Source organism: Solanum dulcamara, chromosome 12 (assembly GCF_947179165.1).
Source record: "Solanum dulcamara chromosome 12, daSolDulc1.2, whole genome shotgun sequence".
Classification (NCBI taxonomy): domain Eukaryota; kingdom Viridiplantae; phylum Streptophyta; class Magnoliopsida; order Solanales; family Solanaceae; genus Solanum; species Solanum dulcamara.
In genome coordinates, this window is record NC_077248.1 from 2,847,189 (window position 1) to 2,871,579 (window position 24,391).

At 36.0% G+C, this 24,391-nt stretch overlaps 2 protein-coding genes across 3 annotated transcripts; one reads left to right on the forward strand and one right to left on the reverse strand.

Moving 5' to 3' along the window:
- Positions 1 to 707: 707 nt before the first annotated feature.
- Positions 708 to 12,366, reverse strand: LOC129875532 (pre-mRNA-splicing factor prp12). 2 transcript variants are annotated; one of them, XM_055950839.1, is made up of 15 exons: positions 12,005 to 12,366; positions 9,675 to 9,809; positions 9,510 to 9,589; positions 9,289 to 9,372; positions 9,071 to 9,158; positions 8,816 to 8,970; positions 6,648 to 8,658; positions 5,996 to 6,306; positions 5,498 to 5,813; positions 5,250 to 5,405; positions 4,882 to 5,023; positions 3,835 to 3,914; positions 2,622 to 2,761; positions 1,772 to 1,880; positions 708 to 1,328 (listed from the first exon to the last, which is right to left on the reverse strand). In XM_055950839.1, the coding sequence occupies exons 1-15, from the start codon at positions 12,182 to 12,184 to the stop codon at positions 1,131 to 1,133; spliced, it is 4,185 nt and encodes a 1,394-aa protein (XP_055806814.1). In that variant the 5' UTR covers positions 12,185 to 12,366; the 3' UTR covers positions 708 to 1,130. The 2 variants fall into 2 exon arrangements, with proteins under 2 accessions (XP_055806814.1, XP_055806815.1); XM_055950840.1 differs by lacking the exons at positions 9,071 to 9,158; positions 9,289 to 9,372; positions 9,510 to 9,589; positions 9,675 to 9,809; positions 12,005 to 12,366 and having other exon boundaries at positions 8,754 to 8,843.
- A 7,573-nt stretch (positions 12,367 to 19,939) lies between these two features.
- Positions 19,940 to 23,195, forward strand: LOC129877828 (IQ domain-containing protein IQM6-like). Its single transcript, XM_055953367.1, has 8 exons — positions 19,940 to 20,429; positions 20,526 to 20,640; positions 20,722 to 20,787; positions 20,883 to 20,971; positions 21,067 to 21,154; positions 21,522 to 21,761; positions 21,860 to 21,961; positions 22,227 to 23,195. Exons 1-8 carry the CDS (start codon positions 19,960 to 19,962, stop codon positions 22,980 to 22,982), a joined length of 1,926 nt encoding a protein of 641 aa, XP_055809342.1. The 5' UTR covers positions 19,940 to 19,959; the 3' UTR covers positions 22,983 to 23,195.
- Positions 23,196 to 24,391: the final 1,196 nt, after the last annotated feature.

Here is a 24,391-nt window from a genome sequence, read left to right on the forward strand (position 1 = left end):
CTTATTACGTATTGATTTGACGCATTTTTTAAGTTGTAATAAATAAAATGATACTTTTTCTTTAATGATTTGCAGAGCTTTTGCTTTTCGTCAAAGAATTGAACAATGTTTTTTTTTTCGTGCTGTCAAAAATTTGAATAATGAAAATAGATAGCGAGTGCATGAACGAGATGAATATAATAAATTCAATACTTTGAAAGTAAGTCAAATCTCTTAATTAGATAAGTTAGTCCGAGTAATCCTAATAACTCGATTGGTTGGCTAACTAAATTTTCACCTTATATACAAATATTTTTAAAATAATATTTTTTGCATAGGTATCGAACATAAAAAAATAAATAAAAAACCTCTCATTTTCTTTTTAAACATTTTCATTCGAATCGAACACACCCTTAATTGTAATTAAGGCCATCAAAATACACCCAACTTCTAATCACACAATTTGAAGTAGTCATCAGTAGTCAGCTTTTTAAATTTAATGAGTATTATCACGTCTAATTTGTTTTAGGTACGTGAAAAAGCCTTGCATTCAATTCCATTCCACTCATGCAACTCCACACTAACCAAAGTGATCATGACATGACGTAGAAAGATTTACTACTTGTACCAATTAAATCGAGGTTCATTTTTTCTTTCCTTTTTCTTGTGCACACCTCAATTATTTTATCAAATAAATATTGAATAACTATGTCTATCAAAGCCGCCCATAAATCAAGAGATATATTTACAACAATTAACAGAAGCTACTGCAGTGCACAATTTACATAAAGAATCTCAAATGTAAACCCTCCTCTTCCAGCCCGGAAATAAAGGCGTTGTACATAAACTCGAAGCCTTTACATACAAAACTGGTACAGACAATATGACCAGGGAAGAGGCACAATGCAAAATTATTTCTGAATCACGCCCCCCCCCCCCCCCAAACCCAACCCAACCACAACAGCCAAACAAAGTAGAATTGTCTGGCATGTGTTCAACCCAGCTCCAAACATCTTCTGGCAATCGCAGATCAACTTTTTCCATAAATATGAACAGATTGGCACTGGCAAAGGCCGCTTTGATTTGATAGTCAATCAAAGACCCCAATTTAACAGCCCTCATAGCATCAGGGACAAAGATAAACTTGATATTCAGTTCAGGGCATAATGAATGCGTTCTAGCAATCGCACAACCTGATTAACAGTAATTGGAGCAGGAGATTGCTTTGAATTGAACATAATTGTGTTTTGTGCACCAAGAGGCAATGCTAATACAGCTTCTTGTTGCATACTAGTAAGCTCCAAGAACTGAGCAAGCATATCACCATCCAGAGCTTTAGGTGCCCTAGCCTGTAAATTTGAAAAGGCAAAAGACCAGCACAAGAATGATGAGTGACAGTTTCACGTGGATTTATAAACAGCAATATAAAAAACATAGCTCTCCGGTTTCTGCCTTGCAAACCTAAAACGATTTGTCAAGGAAAACGAGAACTACAGAGAGCAAGATTGAGGGACATATTCCACTGTTTACATCTCCTCTTTTTTTTTCCCCTGGTGTGATATGGTAAATCCTATTCCAGCACACCCCCAACTGAGCAGTCAACAATGGCCCTTTCCCACTTTTATTCCCTTGGTGGCTTGACCCTCACTACGCCTCAGTCTCACGCACGTTGGGATCAGCTATATGAAGCCTCATTGACCATGTTGTTCCAAAACATTATATAAAATAAAAATAATAAAAATAAAAGGTACTAGAAGTTCTTCAGATATATAACAAAAGATATATCTCTTACCATACTCCCACGACAACGATATTCAGTATGATCATTTCCCAATATAGGAGCAGTCAGTGGATGGATGGCAAGCCTAGCCTGTACTGCTTCTAAGAGATCATATTCCTCCCTATGAGAAAGTAAATCTTTTCAAAGTTACTTCAATAATAATTTTTTGCAGAGGAAATAGATGAAGCCAATTGAAAATACTACATTTTGGCATTTACTTAAAGTCCTTCAACATTTGATCCATGTTACGAATAATTAATTCTTAATAACAGATTAACATCTCCCTTTTATGGATAAAACAGAGTACCAATACACTCCAGAAACTACTTATGACCACTTTCCTTCCAATTTTCCAATCCCTGATTCCTCTTTCATTTCTGCAGGACAGGAGTGGGGTAAGAAGAAAAGAGACACTGGCTACAGTACTTAAGAGGGACTAATAACTCCAAAACTACTGTAAAGCAGGAAAATCCATCTTGGGATGCTCTATACTAGCCATTCAAGAGAAAAGTTGAATTCAATCAGTTCGAATATCACAAACAAGAACCAGGAGAAGTCCCACTGGCATTCTAATGCTGCAGTAGAGCCAACATGGTGGGACATCTAAAAATGCATATATTAACTATTTAACATCTCAATGAAGAGAATTAGCTGATTTGAACTAAAGCAATCACCTAAATGTTGTTATCTGATAATTCATACTTCAAAAGTTAGCAGCTCACATACTAGACTAAAAAAGAAAAAGATGCATGATAAATAGAAGGTACAGAGTCGAAGAATGACCAAAGCACATCCGATGAAGATGGACACTAACTTTTTCAGGTGACCTGAACAATAAATTAGACAGGATGTTTTAAGATACCTAGCAAGAGGAATGAAAATAATTATGCTCCCTAAAAGTGTACTAGCCATGATACTATTTTGTGATATGTCACCGACGTTGCTGGCAACTTGACAGTCCCTAAGTGCATCATCAGCTGGAAGCTTATAGGAGAATGACCCCTGCAAAAGATAATATTGCTCAAATCAATTGAAGCTGCGACAAAAATTATTATTGCTCAAATCAATTGAAGCTGCCATAAAAATTAAGTCAAGGAAATGATGCTGCAGCGTTATTTCTTTTTGCAAATCATCAAATTTCAAATCCCACTTCCAGTAAACTGCTAACAATCTGTGGGAATAAGCAAAACCCGAAGCAGGTTTCAGAATGACCATTAAATTATTTACGATTTGTTAAAGCCAATATCACTAAATATTCTCTCTTTTTAAAGCAAAGGTGCTCGAGTATTCATTTAACTTTAACTTGAAAATACATATGTACACAATTAAATTAATTGACTAAGAAGTATAAGAATTATCTGAATTAAAGTTGAATACTGTTTGTTAAACATATAATACAAAATACAAGTTTTAAAGTTAAAAAAGTAAATAAACAATGAAATCAGACAATTTGCTATAGATGGACAGAGTAGAAAATATTTTTTCCTCTCCATCTCCCTCAAGCATCATATTCGGAACTGGGGAAATTGTTCATGTTTGTCTAAGCAGAACCTCACCCCCATCACCACTGGGCACCATATTTGTTCTTTCTCAGCTTGGGGGCATCATCTAAGAGAATACATAAATGTTAAAATGGAGGATTATGTAGCTGGTTCAGTGGTTCGTGACCTTGCAATGCAGTAAAAGGTGATTTTTGTCTTTTCAGATCCCTTGACATATGAAATATCAGCTAAAATCAAATTTTCTGGTCTAGCACAAATTCCGTGTGAGTTCACGCCTGTGTTGGATTAGTCGTCTTCTGCATATTCTATGATATCCATTCTATCTACTTTCTGGACCATAAATACCATAAATGTCCATCTTGTCATCCAACCATTATCTCCTATAGGAAAATTCTCCTGCTTCCCAACGACAAGTATTATATATGGTTTGCTTAAATCATTTATACTACTTCAATTGGGCAAACAAGAAGAAGATCCATCGGAAGGTGCATTATAGGGCTTAAAAATTATCATCTTTGACAAATATGGTCTAAACCATCATTCAAAACAGAAAAGCTCCAACCAAATGCTTACCTTTCGAATTCTCATAGCTATCTCGCCCATGTGGAATGAACAGGTTACAACTAGATTGCGTTCTGGACTATTCGAATCATCTGCAAAACAAATCCAAATAAAACAAAAATTAGAACAAAGCATTTAAACTAAAAATAGTTAGTAGATGAAGAAAAGGTTAGGCCGACTCTGTTGTATGAGGAGTGTTGACCAATTAAGAACTCTCATGTCTAGTAGATGAGAGTTGCGGAGATGAGGATGATGAGGTGGATGTTTAGGCATAACAGGAGAAATAAGAATGAAGATATTCGGGACAAGATAGGAACGGCCTCTGCGGTGGACAAGATGAGGGATGTGAGACTCAGATGGTTTGGACATGTGAAGAGGAGATGTACAGATGCCCCGGTAAGAGGGGTGAGAGGTTAACATGAGCGAGTTTGACGCGGGGTAGAGGCAGACCGAAGAAGTATTGGGAAGAGATGACAAGACAAGACATGACGCAACTCCAGTTTACCGAGGACATGACCTTAGATAAGAGGATATGAAGGTCGCGAATTAGGATAAATGGTAGTTGAGGTTGTCTCGCTCTCCTGGGGTGAGGCTAGGTCGGTAGATAATATTAGCATTATTAGCATAGTTTCCTGTTCTCTAATTGTTGCTACTACCTGTTGTTTCTTATGCTTAGTTTAGCACATTATTCTGCTATGTACGGTTTGTTACGCTTTCTCTATTATTTGATATGCTTTATTCTACCTCTGAATTGTCTCTCAAATTGTTGTGTTATGTGTTTCGGAAACAACCTCTCTATCCCATGAGGAGTAAGGTCTGCGTACACTCAATCCTCTATAGACCCCACTTGTGTGAATACACTCGGTATGTTGCTGTTTGTAGATGAAGAAAAGTATGAGAAACATGATGATGAGGATGTGCATAAGAATATCAGCTAATAAAAATAACAGAAAAGGTAGCATAAACCAGTAAATATGTACAGAGATCCTGATCTTTCTTTTCCTATGCTGTTGTATTTTAAAAATCGGATTTTACATAGATATTGTAAGTGGAATTTACCTTCCAAGTGATTCAGACATGATAAAATGGCTAGACTCCCCTTTCGATCTGAAACGGCAGCTGTGTCTACATCCATAAGAGTGCAATCAGCAACTAACCTCTGGACAGGGTCACAGTAAACTTGATCTAGTTTTCTTGCATCCTGACCACAAGACAGAAGAAGATAGCTTGTAAGGCAACAAGTTTCCAAATCTACCAATGCAAGGAGGTGATATCCAATATAAGTATTTTCATGTCACCTGCAAACTACAACCTAGAAAAGGAATTCCTGATTTCCATCCACCTAATGGAATACAAAAACCAATGCCCAACAAAACACGAACAACCCAAGGAAACAGAGGTTTTTGAAATCAACTCTAGCTACTGACCTCTTGATATGAGTAGAAGAGGACACCATCACGACAATCGCCAACAGCAATTCTAGTGAAGTGTGCTGTAAGAGTCATGATCATGAACCTTGTTCTCCCTACTGCTACGCGTCTGACTCTTTGGCCATTATCATTTGGAAAACCACAAAGATAGAACTGCGGGGAGAATGAAAAAAGAAACAACATATTTTTAGTAAGAGGTAACACCAACTTTGCATGAAAGTCCACAGGTGAGATTTTCAACTTACACAATTAGCCGCAGAGGCCAAGAAAAAACGATCAAGATACGGGCAGACTGCAAGCACCATTCCAGGCCAAGTGGTTGAATAACCTAATCTTAAGTGCCATGCTTCACTTTCCTCAAGCTTAATCCCGTCACAGCTGTTATCGTCAGGACTGCTACAGAGACTACTGCTAGACAGCTGTTCAGCGGCATACCCACCAATCTCACGGAAAGGTGACGTCCGTTGAGAAGATGATCCAGCCCTCGAAGAAAATGCAATTGATCCACTATCAGAGTTTTGCATTTGCTCGAGGCAAAGAACTATTAGACGGCCCTTTGTACTGTCAAAAATTATCTTTATTAAAACAAAAAATAAACATGAAATTCATGCATACACTTCAGAAAAACAAAGATTTACCTAGAAAAGATATATTATTGAGGAAGAAAATAAAATCAATCACAATAAATGCTTTGTGGATTTATGGACGTAAAATGCTATAACCTTTTAGAGGATGGCACCAACCTTTCAGCTTCACCACTAGGCATTATAGCTGGACCAGAAGAGAGACCAGTTCCAACAACAAGAACTTGTTCGTTTCCGGCTTTTACCAACTCCATGCATTTTCCTATCTCCCCAGGCTCAAACTTAAAGGATGACAACACTGATCCACTGAGAGGATCTATGCAGCAGACATCAGATGAACATAAATCATCACTGAGATCAGTCCTTAATACAAGCAACAACCTGCTGTCACTATGATATAGAACCTTTCGAGGAGTGCCGCCAAAATGAAATTTCTGCACATTAAGCCGTTTACTAGGCACCATTTCAACCTGAAACAAGAACAAAAAAAGGATGGCCATTATGTCTGACTATTAAAGGTGTACAAAGGTGAAGATCAATATATACAACTAAACACCTTGACCTCCCTTTCTTTAGTTTTATTTCTCCATTTTTTTTTTGGGGGGGGGGGGGGGACCAGGATTACTGACAACATGAATAAATTGATATTGAACATCTGCCATCAACCTGATATGAGGGCAACAAGAGGAAATCCACATCATATGGCTTGTACTTGCCTATCCAACATATAATATGTAAATGACAAGTGCAACTAGGGAGATGAGATGTCAATGTTGAGCTTTGTTATCAATACATTGTGTACTTTTCTTACCAAATGAAGACTGTTTTCAGCAACAAAGATAATTCCCTTGGGACATTCAGTTGAACAGACTGGAGTAACATGTGTGGAAGGTGGAAAAGATATTGAAGTATACGAGAGGCTATGCCTTGCAGTTTGCAATAGCCAGGGTCTATCGCTTAAAGCGATCACATCAGCATCAAGAGAATCATTTAATGGAATCAAAAAAACAGGAGTGATGCCAATCCGACGAACTGCAACTAACTGCAGATAAACAGGAAAATCCTTCGTCTTGTCCAATAAACTGGACACTTGTGTAGGTTGAGTTCTAAAATTCTGAGATGCAAAAATTGAGGAACTAGTGCAATTAGCCATACAAGAATTGTCAAAACTCTGAAGGCCAGGTGAGACTAGTGAGGAAACTGCCGAGATAGAAGGCCACTCAAATCTGAGTAGCATACCATTCCTCAATCCTGAAAGAACATAAAGCCGGTCGACGAGTACAAGTCTTACGTCTTGAGGGATGCATCCACTTACAGTTGTTCCAAGAGTGTTTGTTAAGGTTATAGACCCTACAGCAAGAACACTCACGCCCTTATCAGAAGTAAATGATAGAACTTCTACAGAAGGCTTATGTGTACCAATAACGAAGGTGTTACTGATGTCCAATTCGTCCGGAAGAGAATCCAGAGGAACTCCATTTGTATTACTAGTTCTAGAGATAAAAGATGTTTGCTCAAGCCGTCTTTGGGGAATAGAGATGCAGGAGAGTTCATCTTGCAATTTCACATGTTGCATCTGGTATATTTCATAATGACGGGCTGATATTGTCCTGATGCCAAGAATGAATAAGAAACATGGACTGGACGTTGCAACAACTATCAAATTAGGCCCAACAACTCCCAGGCTTATTGTCATATTATCAGGGGACCACGACGTGAAAGTTGGTGATGACGAATCAATACCATCTGGATGTGCAGCAGTAATAGGTACACACAGTCTCACAGCAGTTTGGTGGATTTGCACCAGCAGACCATCATCCACAAGACCACATGCCAACGTGCAAACATCGGGTTGGAAACCCATGAAGTCGGTTACATCAGAAAAGCTCACACCAACAGATAGCACCCTGGTCTCTTCAACAAAAGACAGTACAAGGAAAGAATGATAGGAATCAGCAAGTTTCATTTTAACAGTCCAAGTTCCAGTAATACCCTGATAAATGGGAGCAGTTTTCAACAATTTCTCTACACTGATGCCATTACGTATAACTCTTAAAGATCCTTCAGGTGCCATCCCACAGCATGCAAACATTTGATCATGTTTCTCATCATGGTAATCCACAACCGACATATCTAATATTGGTGCGATATTTTGGATTGGACTTCTATAAACAAGTCTTCCCTCTTCAACTTTTAACACCATCCCGTCACCCATCTCAACAATAACTGCCAAAAATCCACCTCTCACCCACAAAAGTGCCTTGGCTGGTAGAGTCTTGTAAAGACAATCAGACAGTGATACTTTCAGGCCATCAGAATCAAATAAAAATTCAATCAGGAAAAGCTCTCCAGAGTCCGCACAAAATATCATTCTAGGATTGTTCTCATTTCCAGGATCCCAACTCCATGAGCACACGAAATTCGAACCCGGCTTTACATTGCTATCATCATCAATATTCATAGGATCATTTTTATTCAAGTCGCTGAGCTCAAGCAATGCAGATGCAGCAACACTATATATACCTTCTTCGTCTATAATATCGGGAATTCTAATAGTCTCTCGTACAAAATTCTGCTCCTCAACTGAAGGAGATGTAAAATTTAAACTTATTCGATAAAGAAAACAAGGGTTATGAGGATCTCTAATGTCCATCACTATAGCATCCCCAGCACGAAATACTAACATGAGTCCATAAGAATGAGGAATTTCTACGATATGATGTGCTAGTGGTCCGAGTTCAGAACACTGATATATTACATGGAGCGAATGCTCCTTCGTATTCCACTCTATCAACATGAGCTCACTCCTATATGATCTCCTCCTGCAGGGCCAATTTGAAACATCATATCGATACTAGAAAACCATAAATTATAAGATGATGATTTGTTATATGCAACTTAAAAGAAGAAAACCCACTTTGCATCACAAAGCCATTCTGACAATTACTTATGCTTTCAAACTTCATCCATCATTCATACCTATTGAGAAGAATGGCCAATACAGGATTGTAATCCTTATTTGGTTGGCAAACAACTTTTGAGATAAAGCACATGCTCCATATGGTACCACAGATACTGGTGAAACCACTGGCAGTTTCGATCTTCCCTTGCTTGTCAGTGGGACAAAAGATTCTCTAGCATCATTATTTAAAGAGTATCAGTAGAATAAAACATAGCTATTCAAGCAATTAAGTTGCATACATATCTAGATGGAAACGTATGCACAATACTAACCTTATCAATTATATCACTACCAGCTGAAGCAGAGCTGGAGAAAAGCGCCAAACTGTCTTCATATGCACTAGCAGCAATAAAACAACCACTGCAAAGAGCAGAGAGAGAAATTACCAACAAGGACATCTAAAATCTCTAAGTAGTAGCCCAAGGTGACTGATTTCAATTGTTGCCAACCATCTAATTGGTTTCATCTGTCGATCTACAATACAACTTACTTGGGATCAACGGCTAACATCCTTCCAATTTGATCTGTAGGATTTCCAGGAGACGAAAGTTGAACATGTGTTACAGCGAAAAACCTATGTGAACAGTGCAAAGGTACGCTGTTAATGAAATAGATGAGCGACTTGGTTGAATTAAGATTAAGAAAAATAACGGCTCATTTTATGTGGAACAAAAATAAAAGAAAAAAGATACAGTTGAAAAATAATTTAACCTGTGCATTTCATTGCAAAATCTGAGAACTGACAGCTTCCCTGAATCTGAAATGACAACCAAGAGATCCCTGCCCAGAAGCTATTTAAAAGAAAAAGTGAAAGGAAAATGCTATAAGTATAAATCTTAGAAATAAAGGATTAGTCGGAAAAACAATCTAAGACACCTGTGGGCTTCCAACACGAAACTTCTCATTCCAGGGAAGGACAGCTATATCTTTTATTATGCCAAATACAGGCTGCTCACAAATAGATTGCACAACTCCATCTTCATCTATAATCACCAACTCTATAGATGTTTCCTGCATCAAAATCCGTTGTCATATCACACACTGAAACTTGCTAATTAAAAACTGCAACCAAGTAGCTAACATTCTACAGTATGTTGAAGTCCACATGTAAGGAATCCACTCAGATAAACAAGTAAGCACGCGGCACACCTGTGCTATATAAGCATAGATACTATAATTCAAGCATCTGGAAATCAAGAGAACATACAAGTGCTTCTAGAAAACATATCGCAGGAGTGAAAACAAAGTTTATATAACCTCATGTAATTAACTTGGTCGTACCTGATAGGAATATGTAAGCAGAATTGCCATATCTCAAGAAATATATAGCCTGTTTACACTCTGCTGCTGATAAATACATTTTTTGGTTGGTATACTGTTATTCAGACAATTTAATACCAGATCTCCTTCCACTGGTACTAATTCTCTAAACAACAGAAAGTTCAATTTGCATTTGATTCAAGGTGCAGTGTATGCTCTAGAAGAACTTAAGCCACCAATATGCAGTGAGGTCAGGTTAAAGTCAGGAGATTAGATCAGTCAATATGACTGATCTTGCTGATGTCTCTTCCTATTACTGGAATTGGCTGGTGGTGGCTGGTGGTTAAGGGAATTCAGTATGCAGATACCAAACTGGAAACTCCTCTAGTTACTAAAGGAAGTGATTTTATCTCTGGACAAAAACACTTGACCAACAAACTTTTTCATCAAGTGAAGGAGACAAATCCCAAATAGAAAGCTTTTGGTATTATTGAAAACCAGGGGAGCTTAGTGAGATGGTCAAAACCCTCTGAACTGGGTCTCTGTGATAGAAATTTTGACAAACCGGCACCAATAGGCTACATTAAACAGAATAAAAGGACAGCCTAGCACACCAAGCTCCTCCCATGCACGGGGTTCAAGGAAGGACCGGACCACATTGATTTTATGTACAGTCTTACCTTGCATTTCTACAAGAGGTTGTTTCCGCGATCTAAAATAAAGAGAGTACTTCTTCTAGAAATTGAATATGTATGTGGAAAAAAAAAAGAACACAGCATGATATTACAAGATTACTTAAAAACTTTGTACACATACTTAAATTTTATTTCTTTTGACTTAAAACTGTGTTAATACAACCCTCTAGATACATCTATTCTACTTCTTCCCTCTAATGAATAATTGGATCATGGTTGAATTGGTATTAACATAAGAATTTAAATCATGACACTTCCCTCTAATAGGTACAAACCTGCTCATAAGACATCAACGCTTTCAAACATCAAAAGCAGAAGAGAGTCTCACAAAAAGATTTGTAGGATTGCTAAAATGGGAATAGTGGTGCAGCAGCATTACCGTTACTGGCCACTGGTGCAACACTTGCTTTAAATAGAACAGAAGGGGGAAAACACTATGAAAAGATCAACTGGAACCCCAAAAATAGTTGCATGAGCAAATAAAAGAAAAAAGGGGCTATTTTCAAGATAAAAATAGATCAATCAACATGATCAATCATAGAATAATAGTTTTTTTACTTAAGTCAATCCTAACCTCCTCTTTGGAACAATGATCCTCATTCCATTACACAACACTTTCAAATACACTAGTCATCATTCAAATTATATTTAGACATACTCCAAATCTAAATGATTGATAAGTGCCCCTACCTAGATTAAGCAACTCAGGTAACAGCTTTTAAGTCTGCTAAAGTATTCAATAATACATAACTAGTTCCCTATCAGAACTAGTCAAACAACAACAACATCATACCCAATATAATCCCACGAGTGGGGTCTGAGGAGGGTGGAGAGTATGCAGCTTTACCCCTACCTTGTAAAGGTAGAGAAGCAATCTCCGATAGACCCTCAGCTCAGGTAAAGAAGATCTAAAAAAACAAGTGTGAAAAGCAAATACAGCAGTGAAAAAAAATGCTAACGAGACCAGCAGCAACAACAAATAATGTAATAATTGAAGCAAGGAAACAACATGTAGTACTAGAGTAAATGGGATCATATCTACTCAGTGAATCATCATTATTAGCTTACCTGAATAAGAAACCCAAGTCGGACATATGTTCTTATACATCAATTTTGTTTTTCCCAGGCCAATTTCAATCCAATAATTCCAAAACATAATAATCGAGGGCGAAAACGCACAGAAAGAATCACACATTGCAATTCACATGGTGACACAACCAATCTATAAAATGAAGTTGAAAACCGTGTTACCTTGCCAAAGACGACGTCGTATGAAGTAGGAGAGCGGATACGGCCATAAACCACTTGGAGAACAACACTTCCTCTAAGAACAGTCTTAGCCAAATAACTGGCACCACGAGAAGCAGATGATCGCGACTTGCTGCTACCGGCAGATGATGAAGACGATGATTCTTCCTCCGAAACCGCCATCAACGACCACGATTCGATTCAGTTTTTCCGATTCTTACTCGAAATTGGACGGATAAATCAGGTAATTTCCAGAGAAAACTAGGGTTTATTGCATTGAGTTCGTTCCAGTTGAAGTTTTTTTTGGGGAAAAAAAGAAGAGAAGAGAAAGTTTCGTGTTAATAATTACTTATACTTACCAGTCAGTCATCCATTCCACATTTCCATGTGGCCTTTGGCGGAGACATCTTTAAACTTTGTTAATAATCTAATTTTTAATATTTCCTTCTTCGATATCTACATTGTAGCTTGACTAATCTAAGTTTGTACGACATAAGGTACATTAAAGAAATCTTTCATATTAAAGTTCAATTAATTTAAATTTGGCATTGGGCTCCAATTGCTCCAAATTCGTATCACGTAGGTTCTACTGAAGAAAAGCGCATCGCAAAGAATTCATACAACTCTGATGCATTGCACCACATCCTTTGGTGGTTGTTAATAATCTAATTACTCCTTATTTTCTTCGTCAATTAATTATTTTATTCATAAAAGTATTATCTTTTTGTAAATTAAAAAGGGTAAAAAAATGCTCTTACACTGTGAAATTAGTAAAAATGTTCTCAACTAATAGTTTAGTTCGAAAATGTCCTCACCAACAATATGTTTGTCCAAAACTGCCCTTAGTATTACTTAATGGGTTGGAAATGTCTTTTTCCTACCCCCTCGGTCCCAATTTATATGATTTATTTTTCTATTTAGTCAGTTCCAAAAAGTATGTCACTTTTTGTATTTAGTAACAATTTAATTTTAAAATGCTCATTTTACCTACCTTAATGAAATAAATTATACTCATCTATGACTTATTTTAGATCACAAGTTTTAAATTTTTTTCTCTTTTTCTTAAATTTCATGTTAAATCAAACTAAGTCATATAAATTAAGACGGAAAAAGTAATAAATACATTAGTACTTTGTTCATGAAAACCTTCATTATTATTTTCGGATCTTAAATATATCTTATTACTAATGTTTTTCGAAAAAAAATTCTATTTAGAACCTTTACATACAAATGTTCAAGGATATAATTGGACATTTCAATTATTTAGACATATGCTTCCAATTATACCAATTTAATTTACAAACTAATTTGACATTAAAAACTTGGCAATGAACATAGTAGAGCCATCTATAAATGAGGAGAGTCTAATGGACAGAGAACTTAAACATAATATATACTTTTTGTTTTGTAAAAAGTGTCAAGAGCAAAATGCGATGGCAGATGCACCGACTAACAAGGATGTATCATTTCGTCTCACAACATTAACTATCATTGTAAAATTATGATTTTAAATTGGAGCAACCTCTTTCTTCTTTTTTTTTTCTTTTTTTTTTTGTAAACACATTTCTAGAAAAAGATAAGTCTCAACACAAATAGATAAGATTATCAAAGACAAATATATTTTGAGTTCCCCTTTTTATAATGATTGATCATTTATAAGTCCTCCTATGCTAGGTTCTAGCATTGCTAAGGCTTGTATGATACTCCCTCCGGCTTCTGTCCCTATTTACTTGTCAAATATTTTATAATTTGATTTTTCTTTTTATTTATCATTTTTGACAAATCAAGACAAATGATTGATCTATGTTAACAAAGACATGTTTTATCAATGCTTCTGTATGAATAGCTGCCTAGTTGATCCTTAGACCAAAAAAAATCCAACAAAGACCTATTTTGTCAATGCTTCGGTATGAATAGCATCCTAGTTGTTGTTGATCTTGCGCAAGCATATACCAACCCAATTCAATGTTCACTCCAAAAGATGTATACCAACTATTGTTGCCTTCACCCGTGTAATACATTTGTGGTAGTTGTTCCTGTTGAGGAAGATAATCTTCAAAGGCATTCAATAATGTCATTGAATTTGCTTCTCTCCAGTTTTCTAGCAGTTTCTTCTTTGTGCTGTTGTCTCTTCTTCCGGAGTTGAGATTATTGTTTCTTCTTCTCCTGCCTTTTTGGGCAGAGAATGACATGTTAGGATTCTGTTATGACTCCTTTTCTTCATATTCCCTTATATCAAAACCTGTGAAAGTATTAACAAATTGATTAAGAGTGGGATATGGTGTCTTACCTAGCATGACATTCATGAAGATTTTGTATTTGACACCTAAATCTCTAGCAAAATTAATTACTTTGCTATCTTTATCCAATGGTTTGTGTATGGCTACAAGGCCATCGCATATGCTTTTGAATTTCTTAATATATTCATCAGTCTTTTTGGTTCCTAGCCTTACACTTCAATGATGGTGTTTGAATTGAAACTCTTTATCTTTTTTTGCTTGAAGATAAGTTTCTTCCAAGCATTCCCACATCTCCTTGGCAGTTGAGCAACTCACAATTAAGTATATGCTTTCTTCTATCAAGGTGCCTGAGATCCTATCAGTTAGCAACATATCTTTCTCTTTTCAAGCCACAACTTTCTCAGCAGGTTTTCCAGTGGAACAACTATTTTTAGTTGATTCATTTTCTACAATGAGATAAGTTAGTCTCATCGTCCGAATCAACTGCATCATCCATATGAGATAGTTTGTTGATTTACGTTTAATGGAGCAAGAGGCAATGAGGTAGTGAAGCGAGGAGATAGACAGAGTGTTAGTGGGGGTGGTCATTGTAGTTTGAACGTGTGGTTTCTTTTTTTTATATATATCAATATTCAGAGATAGAGGAAGGACTTTAATGCTCTGATACTATGTAGAATCTCAACAAAAGAATGAGAGAAATCAAGGATTGTATTGATGATTACAACTATAGAGTACATGCTCCTTATATAGAAGTGAATTGTAGAGTCCTAAACTAGCTATAATTAGAGTCATACTACAATAACTATTACTACTATAACAATACTACAATTTATAAATAATCTAATCATAGTCGACTTCAGCTAGTACAGGAAGTAGTAGCCTAGTTAATATAGGAGTCCAATCCTAGTGTGATTCGAACTCCAGTTGTACGTTGATTGGACCAAGTTGATATCTTCAGCTTCCTGTTTCATATATATCTCTAGCTTCCCTTATCTTCAACATTTCCATAATCTCGCTTCTTGTATGTCACTTTTCATTCAATAGGAAGAATTAGTGTCGATAAAATGGATCCATATTTTGATAATTCGTCCAATTCGTTCATATTTTAATAGATTAGATAAATGATTTTTTATATGGATAAAATATAAGTTTATATCCATATTCAATCCATAGAAATATGGGTATTTACGGATAAAATATGGGTAAAAATATTTTCAAATCATCATATTTTTCTCAAATTTAGGAAAAATGATTTATCTCCAAAAAGTAAGAAAAATATTTTTCAAAACTCTTTTTCAACCTCACACCTCAACTTTCACCCAAACTCAAATATCAGGTACCGATTTTTGGTGCTAATCCAAAATTTAAAATTCGACTTATGATTCTCAATTCCAAATTCTGATTTGAAAGTTCCAAATTGAATGTCGGGATCGAATTCCAATTCAAAAGTAGGGTCTCAATCGAAAATTGAGACTCGAGGTCGAATTTTGATTTGAAAGTCGATTACCGGATTAGATGTCAAGGTCAAGTCTCAGATCGAAAGTCGGGTCCCGTATTGAATATCGAAGGTCAAATCGATTCAAAAGTCAAATTCCAGTTTGGGTGTTAGGTCTCAATTCAGATCCCGGATCAGGATCGGGTTCCTAGTCGGATGTCAGGATTGATTCCTGAATCAGTCAACGAGATTGGATATCAATGTCGGGGTCAGCTCGGATCCCATTCGATTGTCCAGTCTCGAGTCGATAGTCGGATTGCGAGTCAAGAGTTGAGGTTGGGTCTTAAATTAGGTATCAGATTCGGATCCCGAATCAATTATCGAGGTTGGGTGTTAAGGTCTAATCTTGATTCGAAAGTTGGGTCTCGAATTGGGTGTCGACTTCGATCCCTATTCAGGATCGAACCTGATTCGAATGTCGGGTCTCGAGTCGGGGTGTCAGGGTCAGGTTCCGAGTCGAAAGTCGGGGGTCAGGTCTCGATATGAAAGTCGGGTCCTGGGTTAGGGTTGAGGTCCGATTTAGAAGTCGGGTCCCGCGTCAGGGGTCGGGTTTAATTTTATGATACAATAAAATTAAATAAAACATTTTCAACATTTCTCATCCAAGAAAAGACTAAAATATTTTCTCCATGTTGAATTTTAAAATAGTGTACCATTTATATCCATTTTTTACCCAACCCATTTTTATCCGTATAAAATATGGACGAATTGAATCATCACTCATTTTATGTTGACTCATTTTCAACCCTTCCAAATATGACCCAACCCGCTCATTTGCCATCACTAGAAAGAACTAATTTAGTCCTTAATTATGAAATTCTCTTTTTTCTAACCTTTAATTTTTATCGTTAATCGAATGCCTCACTAGATCTACAGAAAAAGGTTTGACTAAACTTAATAATAATAATAATATATCAGTATAATTTTGTATATAAAATTATGAAGAACAGCATGTATATAGATAGATACTATCTCTATTTTATGAAGTAGAGTTATTTTTGATAGACATTTGTATTAAAAACAAACTATAGCATCTGCTAAATCGATCCCACGTCTAAAGCAGTATTTCTTTAAGATACTTAAAAGTTTTACGTACGGAAAAAGTACTAACAATAGTATGTTAGATCCTTTCTACATTCTATGAGAATCGACAGACAACAACTATATATCTTGCCATTTTCGATGACTTTTATTAGATTAGATAGAAAAAGAAACAGCAAATATTAATAATGCAAATGAAATGTCTACCCAATAATATTCCACATGTCGGTGACGGTGGAATATGGAAATTTGCATCGAACGACGATAGTAATAATATTAATAGTATAAGAACAAATGTAATTAGTCAGCTAGCTGTACACTGTCACTCAAATTTTCATGTACGGCAATAATAAAACCACTATGTATAAGCATTATATGGAGTTGCTAAGCCAAGGATCATTTTGTCTTTTGAGTGCTAGTTTCACTAACTCGATTAATTTAAATTTGTATCGTAAAGTTTACTTTTAAGAAATAACTTTTGAAGATGAGCTAATAAATCAAGATTCATTTCTTATTATGTTATCCAATTCATGATTGTAGGCATACTTGCGGTATTGTTTGTGGTATGTATGCAGTTTTATTTTTATTTAATAAAAAAAATAAAAATATTTCTGATAGATCATAGGTTTAAGAAAAATATGTGAAAAAATATGTACTATGTGAGATAAATATAGTAGTGAAACAATCACCAATCCGTAGGATTTCCTTTTCCTCTTCCATTCTTACTTCTGTAGGTTTCCCAGGAATCCACTGAAGAAGATCGTTCTCCTTCCCTTTTTTCGGAAGAAAGGTGGGATTCGAACGTTGAAAATAGTAATGAAAAAAAAATTAGTGTCGGCAAGCGATAAAATGATATGATAACGAAAAGTGAAAAATGAAAACAATAATTGATTTTTTCTTCATCTTGGTATAATTTAACAAGCAAAGAAAAAATTAAAAGAAAAGGTATTAACTTATTTGCATCATAAGTTTTTAGTTTTATGTAATGATAGTTTCACAAATATTTATATAATTACAAATAATTAAAAACTCTTAATTAATGTTAATCAATAAGTACTCTTGTAAAATGTTGTTACAACTAAAATTCACATATCAAGTAAAACTAATTTATGCTATCAAGGTACATAACTTATCTTTTCCTTAATTAATGTGTCATATATTTATCGGAATCTTATCAAATATTTATCAAAAAATAATATTCTATTGTTCTGAGATACAAATAAGATATATCTAAAGTTAATTAATGTCTCATATATTCATCCGAAACTTATCAAATATTTATCAAAAAAACAATTTTTCTATCTTCTAAAATACAAATAAGATATGTGTATACACTACGCGAAAATCACAGCATGGTGTTGTATATTGGTCGGAAACTTCCTTTATGTGGTCAAGAAGAACGACACATGGTTGTAAAGTATACTCACTATTTTATCCTACTGATACTTTTTTTTTCTTTTGGTCTGCCTATAAATATTGTTTTAATTGTTGGACTGAATAAGCAAATGTACATTTTGAGATCTCAATACAAATTAGTGTCTGTGAGCATGGCCCTCTGAATAAGGACTCCCCCCAAAATTCTTTCAATTCTTCAAAGCCCCATATTTTGCGCTCCCTCTCAAATTGGTCTCCATTCTAAAATTTCCTTTTTTCCTCTTTCTGTTTCTTTTTTTTTTTTTTTAAATCTTTCACTTTCTTGTGTTCCATTCATTCCCATTTGCTTCACAAGATTCAAGCTTTTTCTTTCAAGGTGAGCATTTTTGTACTAGAAAAGGTGATTTTTTTTTACCCTTTTCATTTCTTGTTTGTTATATTGTGATGTGTTGTTACTTAATTTGTCATTCTCATAGCTATTACTAGGTAAAATATTGTTATATACCCTCTTATTGCATTTCCTTTTTCTTTTAAGTTGAACATTTTTTTTGTATTAGAAAAGGTGAAATTTTTGTACCCTTTTCATCTTTTTGTTCTATTATGATGTATTGTAACTTTGTCATTCTCATAGGTATTGCTAGCTAAAATGTTGTAATACCCTCTTAATGCATTTCTTGTTTCATTGTGAATTCTGATTTGTGTTACTCAATTTGTCATTTTCATATGTATTGATTGGTAAATATGTGTACCCTTTTCCTTTCTTTCTTGATTTATTGTAAAAAGATTGCATTTTTAGCATTGCATTTGTTGTTTTGATCATTTAATGGAATATTATCATCTATACCTTTTGCATACTTCTTTTTGTTTCATGGTTTTATTATCATAGTCAATGTTTTTATTCCTGTAGTGGATGTTCTGTTATCTTCAACCTGTTACATTCCTTGAGAAAAACACATATTCTCCATCACTGGTGTTCTGCATTTTTTTTAATGATGATGGTGCTCGGGCCAACTTGCATGCCAGGACTATTTTATCGGGTACCTGTTGTGTCAGACATGGAATTCAGCATTTTGTTTGCTTATTTTGAAGAAAGGGGGATATTGTGTCTATGAAGCTTTGATTGAAGTTCACTGGGGTGTTAGGCATTGTATTAAACGATCAGCACCATATAAAGAAAATGGTTATCTGTCAAAATGGATATAAAAAGAATTACTTTTTCGGCCGTTGTAGTCCTTTGGCATGAAGTTTTTGTTTTGGGACAAAATATTTTGGTGTTTATCTGTTCAAATGGATCTCAAAATTTTGCTTTTCGGACGTTGTAGTTGCTTGCCATGAAATTTTTATTTGGGAACAATTTTTTTTTAATTGTGTTCTTGAGGCATTCATATTGAATTCAATCTTGTTAGCTAAAATTCGAAACCTTCTTCTGTCTCGATGGTGCTTAGCTTTTTCTTTCATTCACTCACTCTTCTAATCCATTGGCATCTCTTGCAAATTGTAATGTTATATCCTTTAGGCTTTCCTCGTATTCTCTCTCGTTCGAGGTTATGCAAACTCTATGTTTCTTTGGTAATGTTGCTTTTTTTGAGTATTAATACCTTTTCTTTGGTAGCTTTTCTGATATACCAAGTACATAAGAGTAGTGTAGTTTTATTTTTATCATCATAGGAGTGTCATCACCTGAAAAGCATTGATGATATTAGTGTCTGATGACATTGTCTTTACTTCTGCAGAGGTAATTTCTTTTTCTTGTTTTCTCTGAACTTCTATCAGAATCTAGGACATCCTATCAATTTTTTGATAGGGATATGGGAATAACATATTCATGTCCTTTCGCCAATTTTGACGATTCAGATACTAAATTCGAGTCTTATTTAGTGAGAACACTGAGTTTTGGAAGTGATGCTACGAAGAATGCTTTACCGCCTATTAATTTCAATGACCAAAATCCTCATCAATCAAAAATGCAGAAGTCTTACAGTTCTGGGAAGATGATCCTTGAAGGAACGCTTAGCTATAAAAGGAGGGAATTAGAGGCCAGGATTGGACTGAGTGCATTTGATAACGAGGAGAAGACGATGAGTCGATCAGACAGCCTTATGAGCAGTGAAGATATTTCTGAAGAAAAGCATAGCATGCCTGACAGAAATACTAAAATGATACCATTGGTATGTGAGAAACAAAGAGATGAGGCTGCAGTGAAGTTGCAGAAAACGTACAAAAGTTTTCGTACTAGAAGACGACTAGCGGATTGTGCTATTCTGGTTGAGCAGAGATGGTATGGTAGTTTAATCATTTATGATTAGCAAACTTTTATGACAGCTGTGTCATGATATTTCATACCTTAATGCATAATTCTGCTTGTAATTTACAGGTGGAAAGTACTAGATTCCGTTGAACTCAAGCATAGTTCTATATCATTCTTTGACATTCAGAAACCCCAAACAGCTTTTTCTCGTTGGTCGAGAGCTTTAACAAGAGCTGCAAAGGTATCGATTGATTTTACGATACTCCATTTCAGAATCTTTATTTAAGTTGTGCTATACTTAGGACTTTGTCTGTGTTGGTAGGTTGGTAAAGGTCTGTCGAAAGATGAAAAAGCCTGTAAGCTTGCTTTACAGCATTGGCTTGAAGCAGTAAGCACTTTTCTCAAAAAGTTTACTTAACAATGTCAGGAATTCTCATTTTTTATGAGATTTTCATTGATTTACTTTCGTGACTATGAAAACAGATCGATCCTCGACATCGCTATGGGCATAATCTTCATTTTTATTACATCAAGTGGCTCCAAGCTGACAGTAAACAACCCTTCTTCTATTGGTGAGATTTTCTTGGATCAACAAGTAATTCAAACAAATAACTTCACTTCAGTTTCAACGTCACTAAATTAGATGTGTTTCTCTCGAATGTGGCAGGTTAGACATAGGTGAAGGTAAAGAAGTAAATCTTGAGAAGTGCCCTAGATCAAAACTTACTCAACAATGCATCAAGTATTTTGGTCCGGTGAGTTTTCTCTTCTTTCTGCCGGGCACAAAGGTTATCATTTGACAGAAAAGGTGTTCAAACCTGTGGTTGTTTATCAGTTTATGATATGTATGCAAGGACATAAGTTGTGCTTAATGGACATTAGATACTCGTGTGGCTTGACTAATGTCTTTTGGTTCAATTCTGAAAGAAATTGTTTGATATAGGTAATGATACTAACATCTGATGTAGAGAAGTTAATCTGTAATCTTCTTTGTAAAATTTGAAAACAAGTATTTGCACTTCTAAGGAGATTATACTTCTTTAGCTGCATGACAGCATGAGGTAAGACGAAATGTCAAGAATACATGTTTAATGCAACTCACCAGTTTATGTATAATTACAGGTTGAGAGGGAGGCATATGAAGTTGTAATTGTGGGTGGAAAATTCATCTACAAGCAGAGCGGGAGGGTTCTTGATACGAGGGGAGGACCAGAAGAAGCCAAGTGGATCTTTGTGCTAAGCGTGTCGAAGGACTTATACATTGGGATGAAGCAAAAAGGCACTTTTCAGCATTCAAGTTTTTTAGCTGGCGGAGCCACATTATCTGCTGGCAGATTAGTGATAGAAGATGGAATTCTAAAGGTATAGATCCAATAAAACATCATAATTCTACCGAACCTGCAACAAGTTTTTTTCTTAAATTTGGTTTAAATGACTCTAAATCTTTTTGCATAATCTAGGCTGTCTGGCCACACAGCGGACATTATCTCCCAACAAGGGAGAATTTCGAAGAATTTATGACATTTCTTGAACAACACAACATTGATGTCACTATTATTCAGGTAGGATACAACATTTCTCTTATTCCCGTCCCCCCATACAGGATGGTGAATTTCTCTTAAATGATCAAAACTTAAGTATAAGCAAAGTCACTTTATATTTTTTCAAATGAATTAAGTGTTTGGGACTGGCGCAAGAGAAGAAGCCGTCAAGCTAATTAGAAAGTTTTCATGTAAATAAACTCGGTTGTAAGACTTATTGCATTACCTATCTGAGTTGATTAATTAGTCGTGGCTTAACTTGTTAACTTTACTCCTTGTTTTGCAGAAATCCCCAGGTGATGGGGAGGAAGCAACCTTTTGTAGGAAGGAAGGTGGTTTTGGCCTTCGTAACAGCTTATCTGCACCAGATTTTAGCCAAGCCAATGAAGAGAGCAACGCCAAATGCTCAGACCAGGAGAAGACTAATCCTACTACAAAATATTTCAAGGATACAGAAAATTCAATTCCGTTGTCAAGACGATCCCAAGGATTAAAACCCAAAATTGTAGTCGAAATACCACCAAGGGAAGACACATTTGAGTTGTTCACTAAGGCTGGCCAGCTGGGAGGATCAAAAGACAACACACAGTCTTTGGATACTCCAATAGATGGATATGAAACAGCAGAAGAATATTTATCAGATACAGAACTTTCAGTTTCAAAGCTGAATTTATTTGACGATGAAGATGAAAAAGACTACGAAGAAACTATCCCCACAGAAAAGATAATGAAGAGAATTGATACACATAGAAGAACAAAGTCATTCCAGTTAGCTCATCAATTATCTTGTAGATGGACAACGGGAGCTGGACCTCGGATTGGATGTATGAGGGACTATCCAGCAGAACTCCAATTTCGTGTTATGGAGGACGTGTGTTTGTCTCCAAGAACTACTACAGTTCTAACTCCACCAAAATCTGCTCGACCTCCTAGCATCTTTTCTATAGAAGCAACTGAAGGCAAACGATGTCCTGGTTCTGAATCGTCGGTATTCTTTCAATCAACCTCACTACTAGAAGAGATGCAAAAATATTGTGGTTAGTAGTTAGGAGAAAGTAAATCATTCTTGCAAAACTTTTTTGTATTTTTTTCATGTAGCAAACTATTATCAACATTTTTTTTTCTTGATCATTCTTGACAAAGCCCCATAGATTTGTCAAGCAGGACACATTCATTCTTTAACCCCATTCTTTTGTAGATATATAGAAAAAAAAAAGATCAAGTGAAGTCTGTCAAAGTTCATTATCAGTGAGAATTCTCCTCTATTGTTCATCTATTTGTTCTTTGTTTCACTTTTAAGAATCCAAATACTGTTTATGTGCATAAGTGTGGGAAATTGCAAATATTGTGATGCAGTGAAGGGAGGGGCGGAACTAGTAAGGATTCAGGGGTTCATCGGGGTTCATCCGAACCCCCTTTGGAGGAAAATTACACTGTTTATACATAAAGGGCATCCCGGTGCACTAAAGCTCCTGCTATGCGCAGGGTTCGGGGAAGGGCCCGACAACAAGGGTCTATTGTACGCAGCCTTATCTTGCATTTCTGCCAGAGGTTGTTTCCAAAGCTTGAACCCGTGACCTCCTGGTCACATGACAACAGCTTTACCAGTTACTCCAAGACTCCCCTTCACACTGTTTATACATGATTAGAATTATTTCTTTATGTATGTATAGTATTTATTGGACCTCCTTCGACTTTTTTTTATGCTACTGAGTGTCACGGACTTAGACTTCAACTAAGACCTCCGTACGGCACTTGACAACTTCTCACAAATCTTTCACGATCTTGTAAGCTCAAGTAAGCCTTTAAGACTAGATCGCTAAGGGAATGCTAGATTGTAAGAAAGACAAGAGAGTTTTTATGAAGAAGGCTTTTGTATTGCTTTGGAAGAATGCTTGTTTGCTTGATGATTTTCTACAAATGAATGCCCTCTCTATTTATACTACTCCTAAGGGGCTCAAGTGTAAATAGAAATTGCTATACAAGTCCCTCCATATTTACAAAGAAGTCCCTACTCTAGAACTCTCCACACACTCTAGAGAATTCCAAGTCTTTCAAGACTTCTCTACAAGCTTCTATAAGAATCTAGAGTCTTCCACTAACCTCTCCAAGACTCTAGGTTCTTCTACCTTCTTCAAGAATTCTCTTGGACATTCTAGAGTCTTCTATTAACCTCTCCAAGACTCTAGATCTTTCCCCCATCTTCATGATCAAGTGGCGGGTCATGACACTCTCCCCCACCTGATATGGCGACGACCTCGGCGCACTGCTGCTACAAAAGCCTCCAGACTTAGTCTTGAAACTGCCACAAGTCTTCATGCCATTCTTATGTGGCCTCTTCCAGAGATTGTCCCTTCTAGTGGACGAGGAAAATGACAGTGGCATGTTGTCCCTATTCCTGCTTGGTTCAGTCAACACTGGCCTCCGTTCTTTCTGGCACTTTAGAGGCAA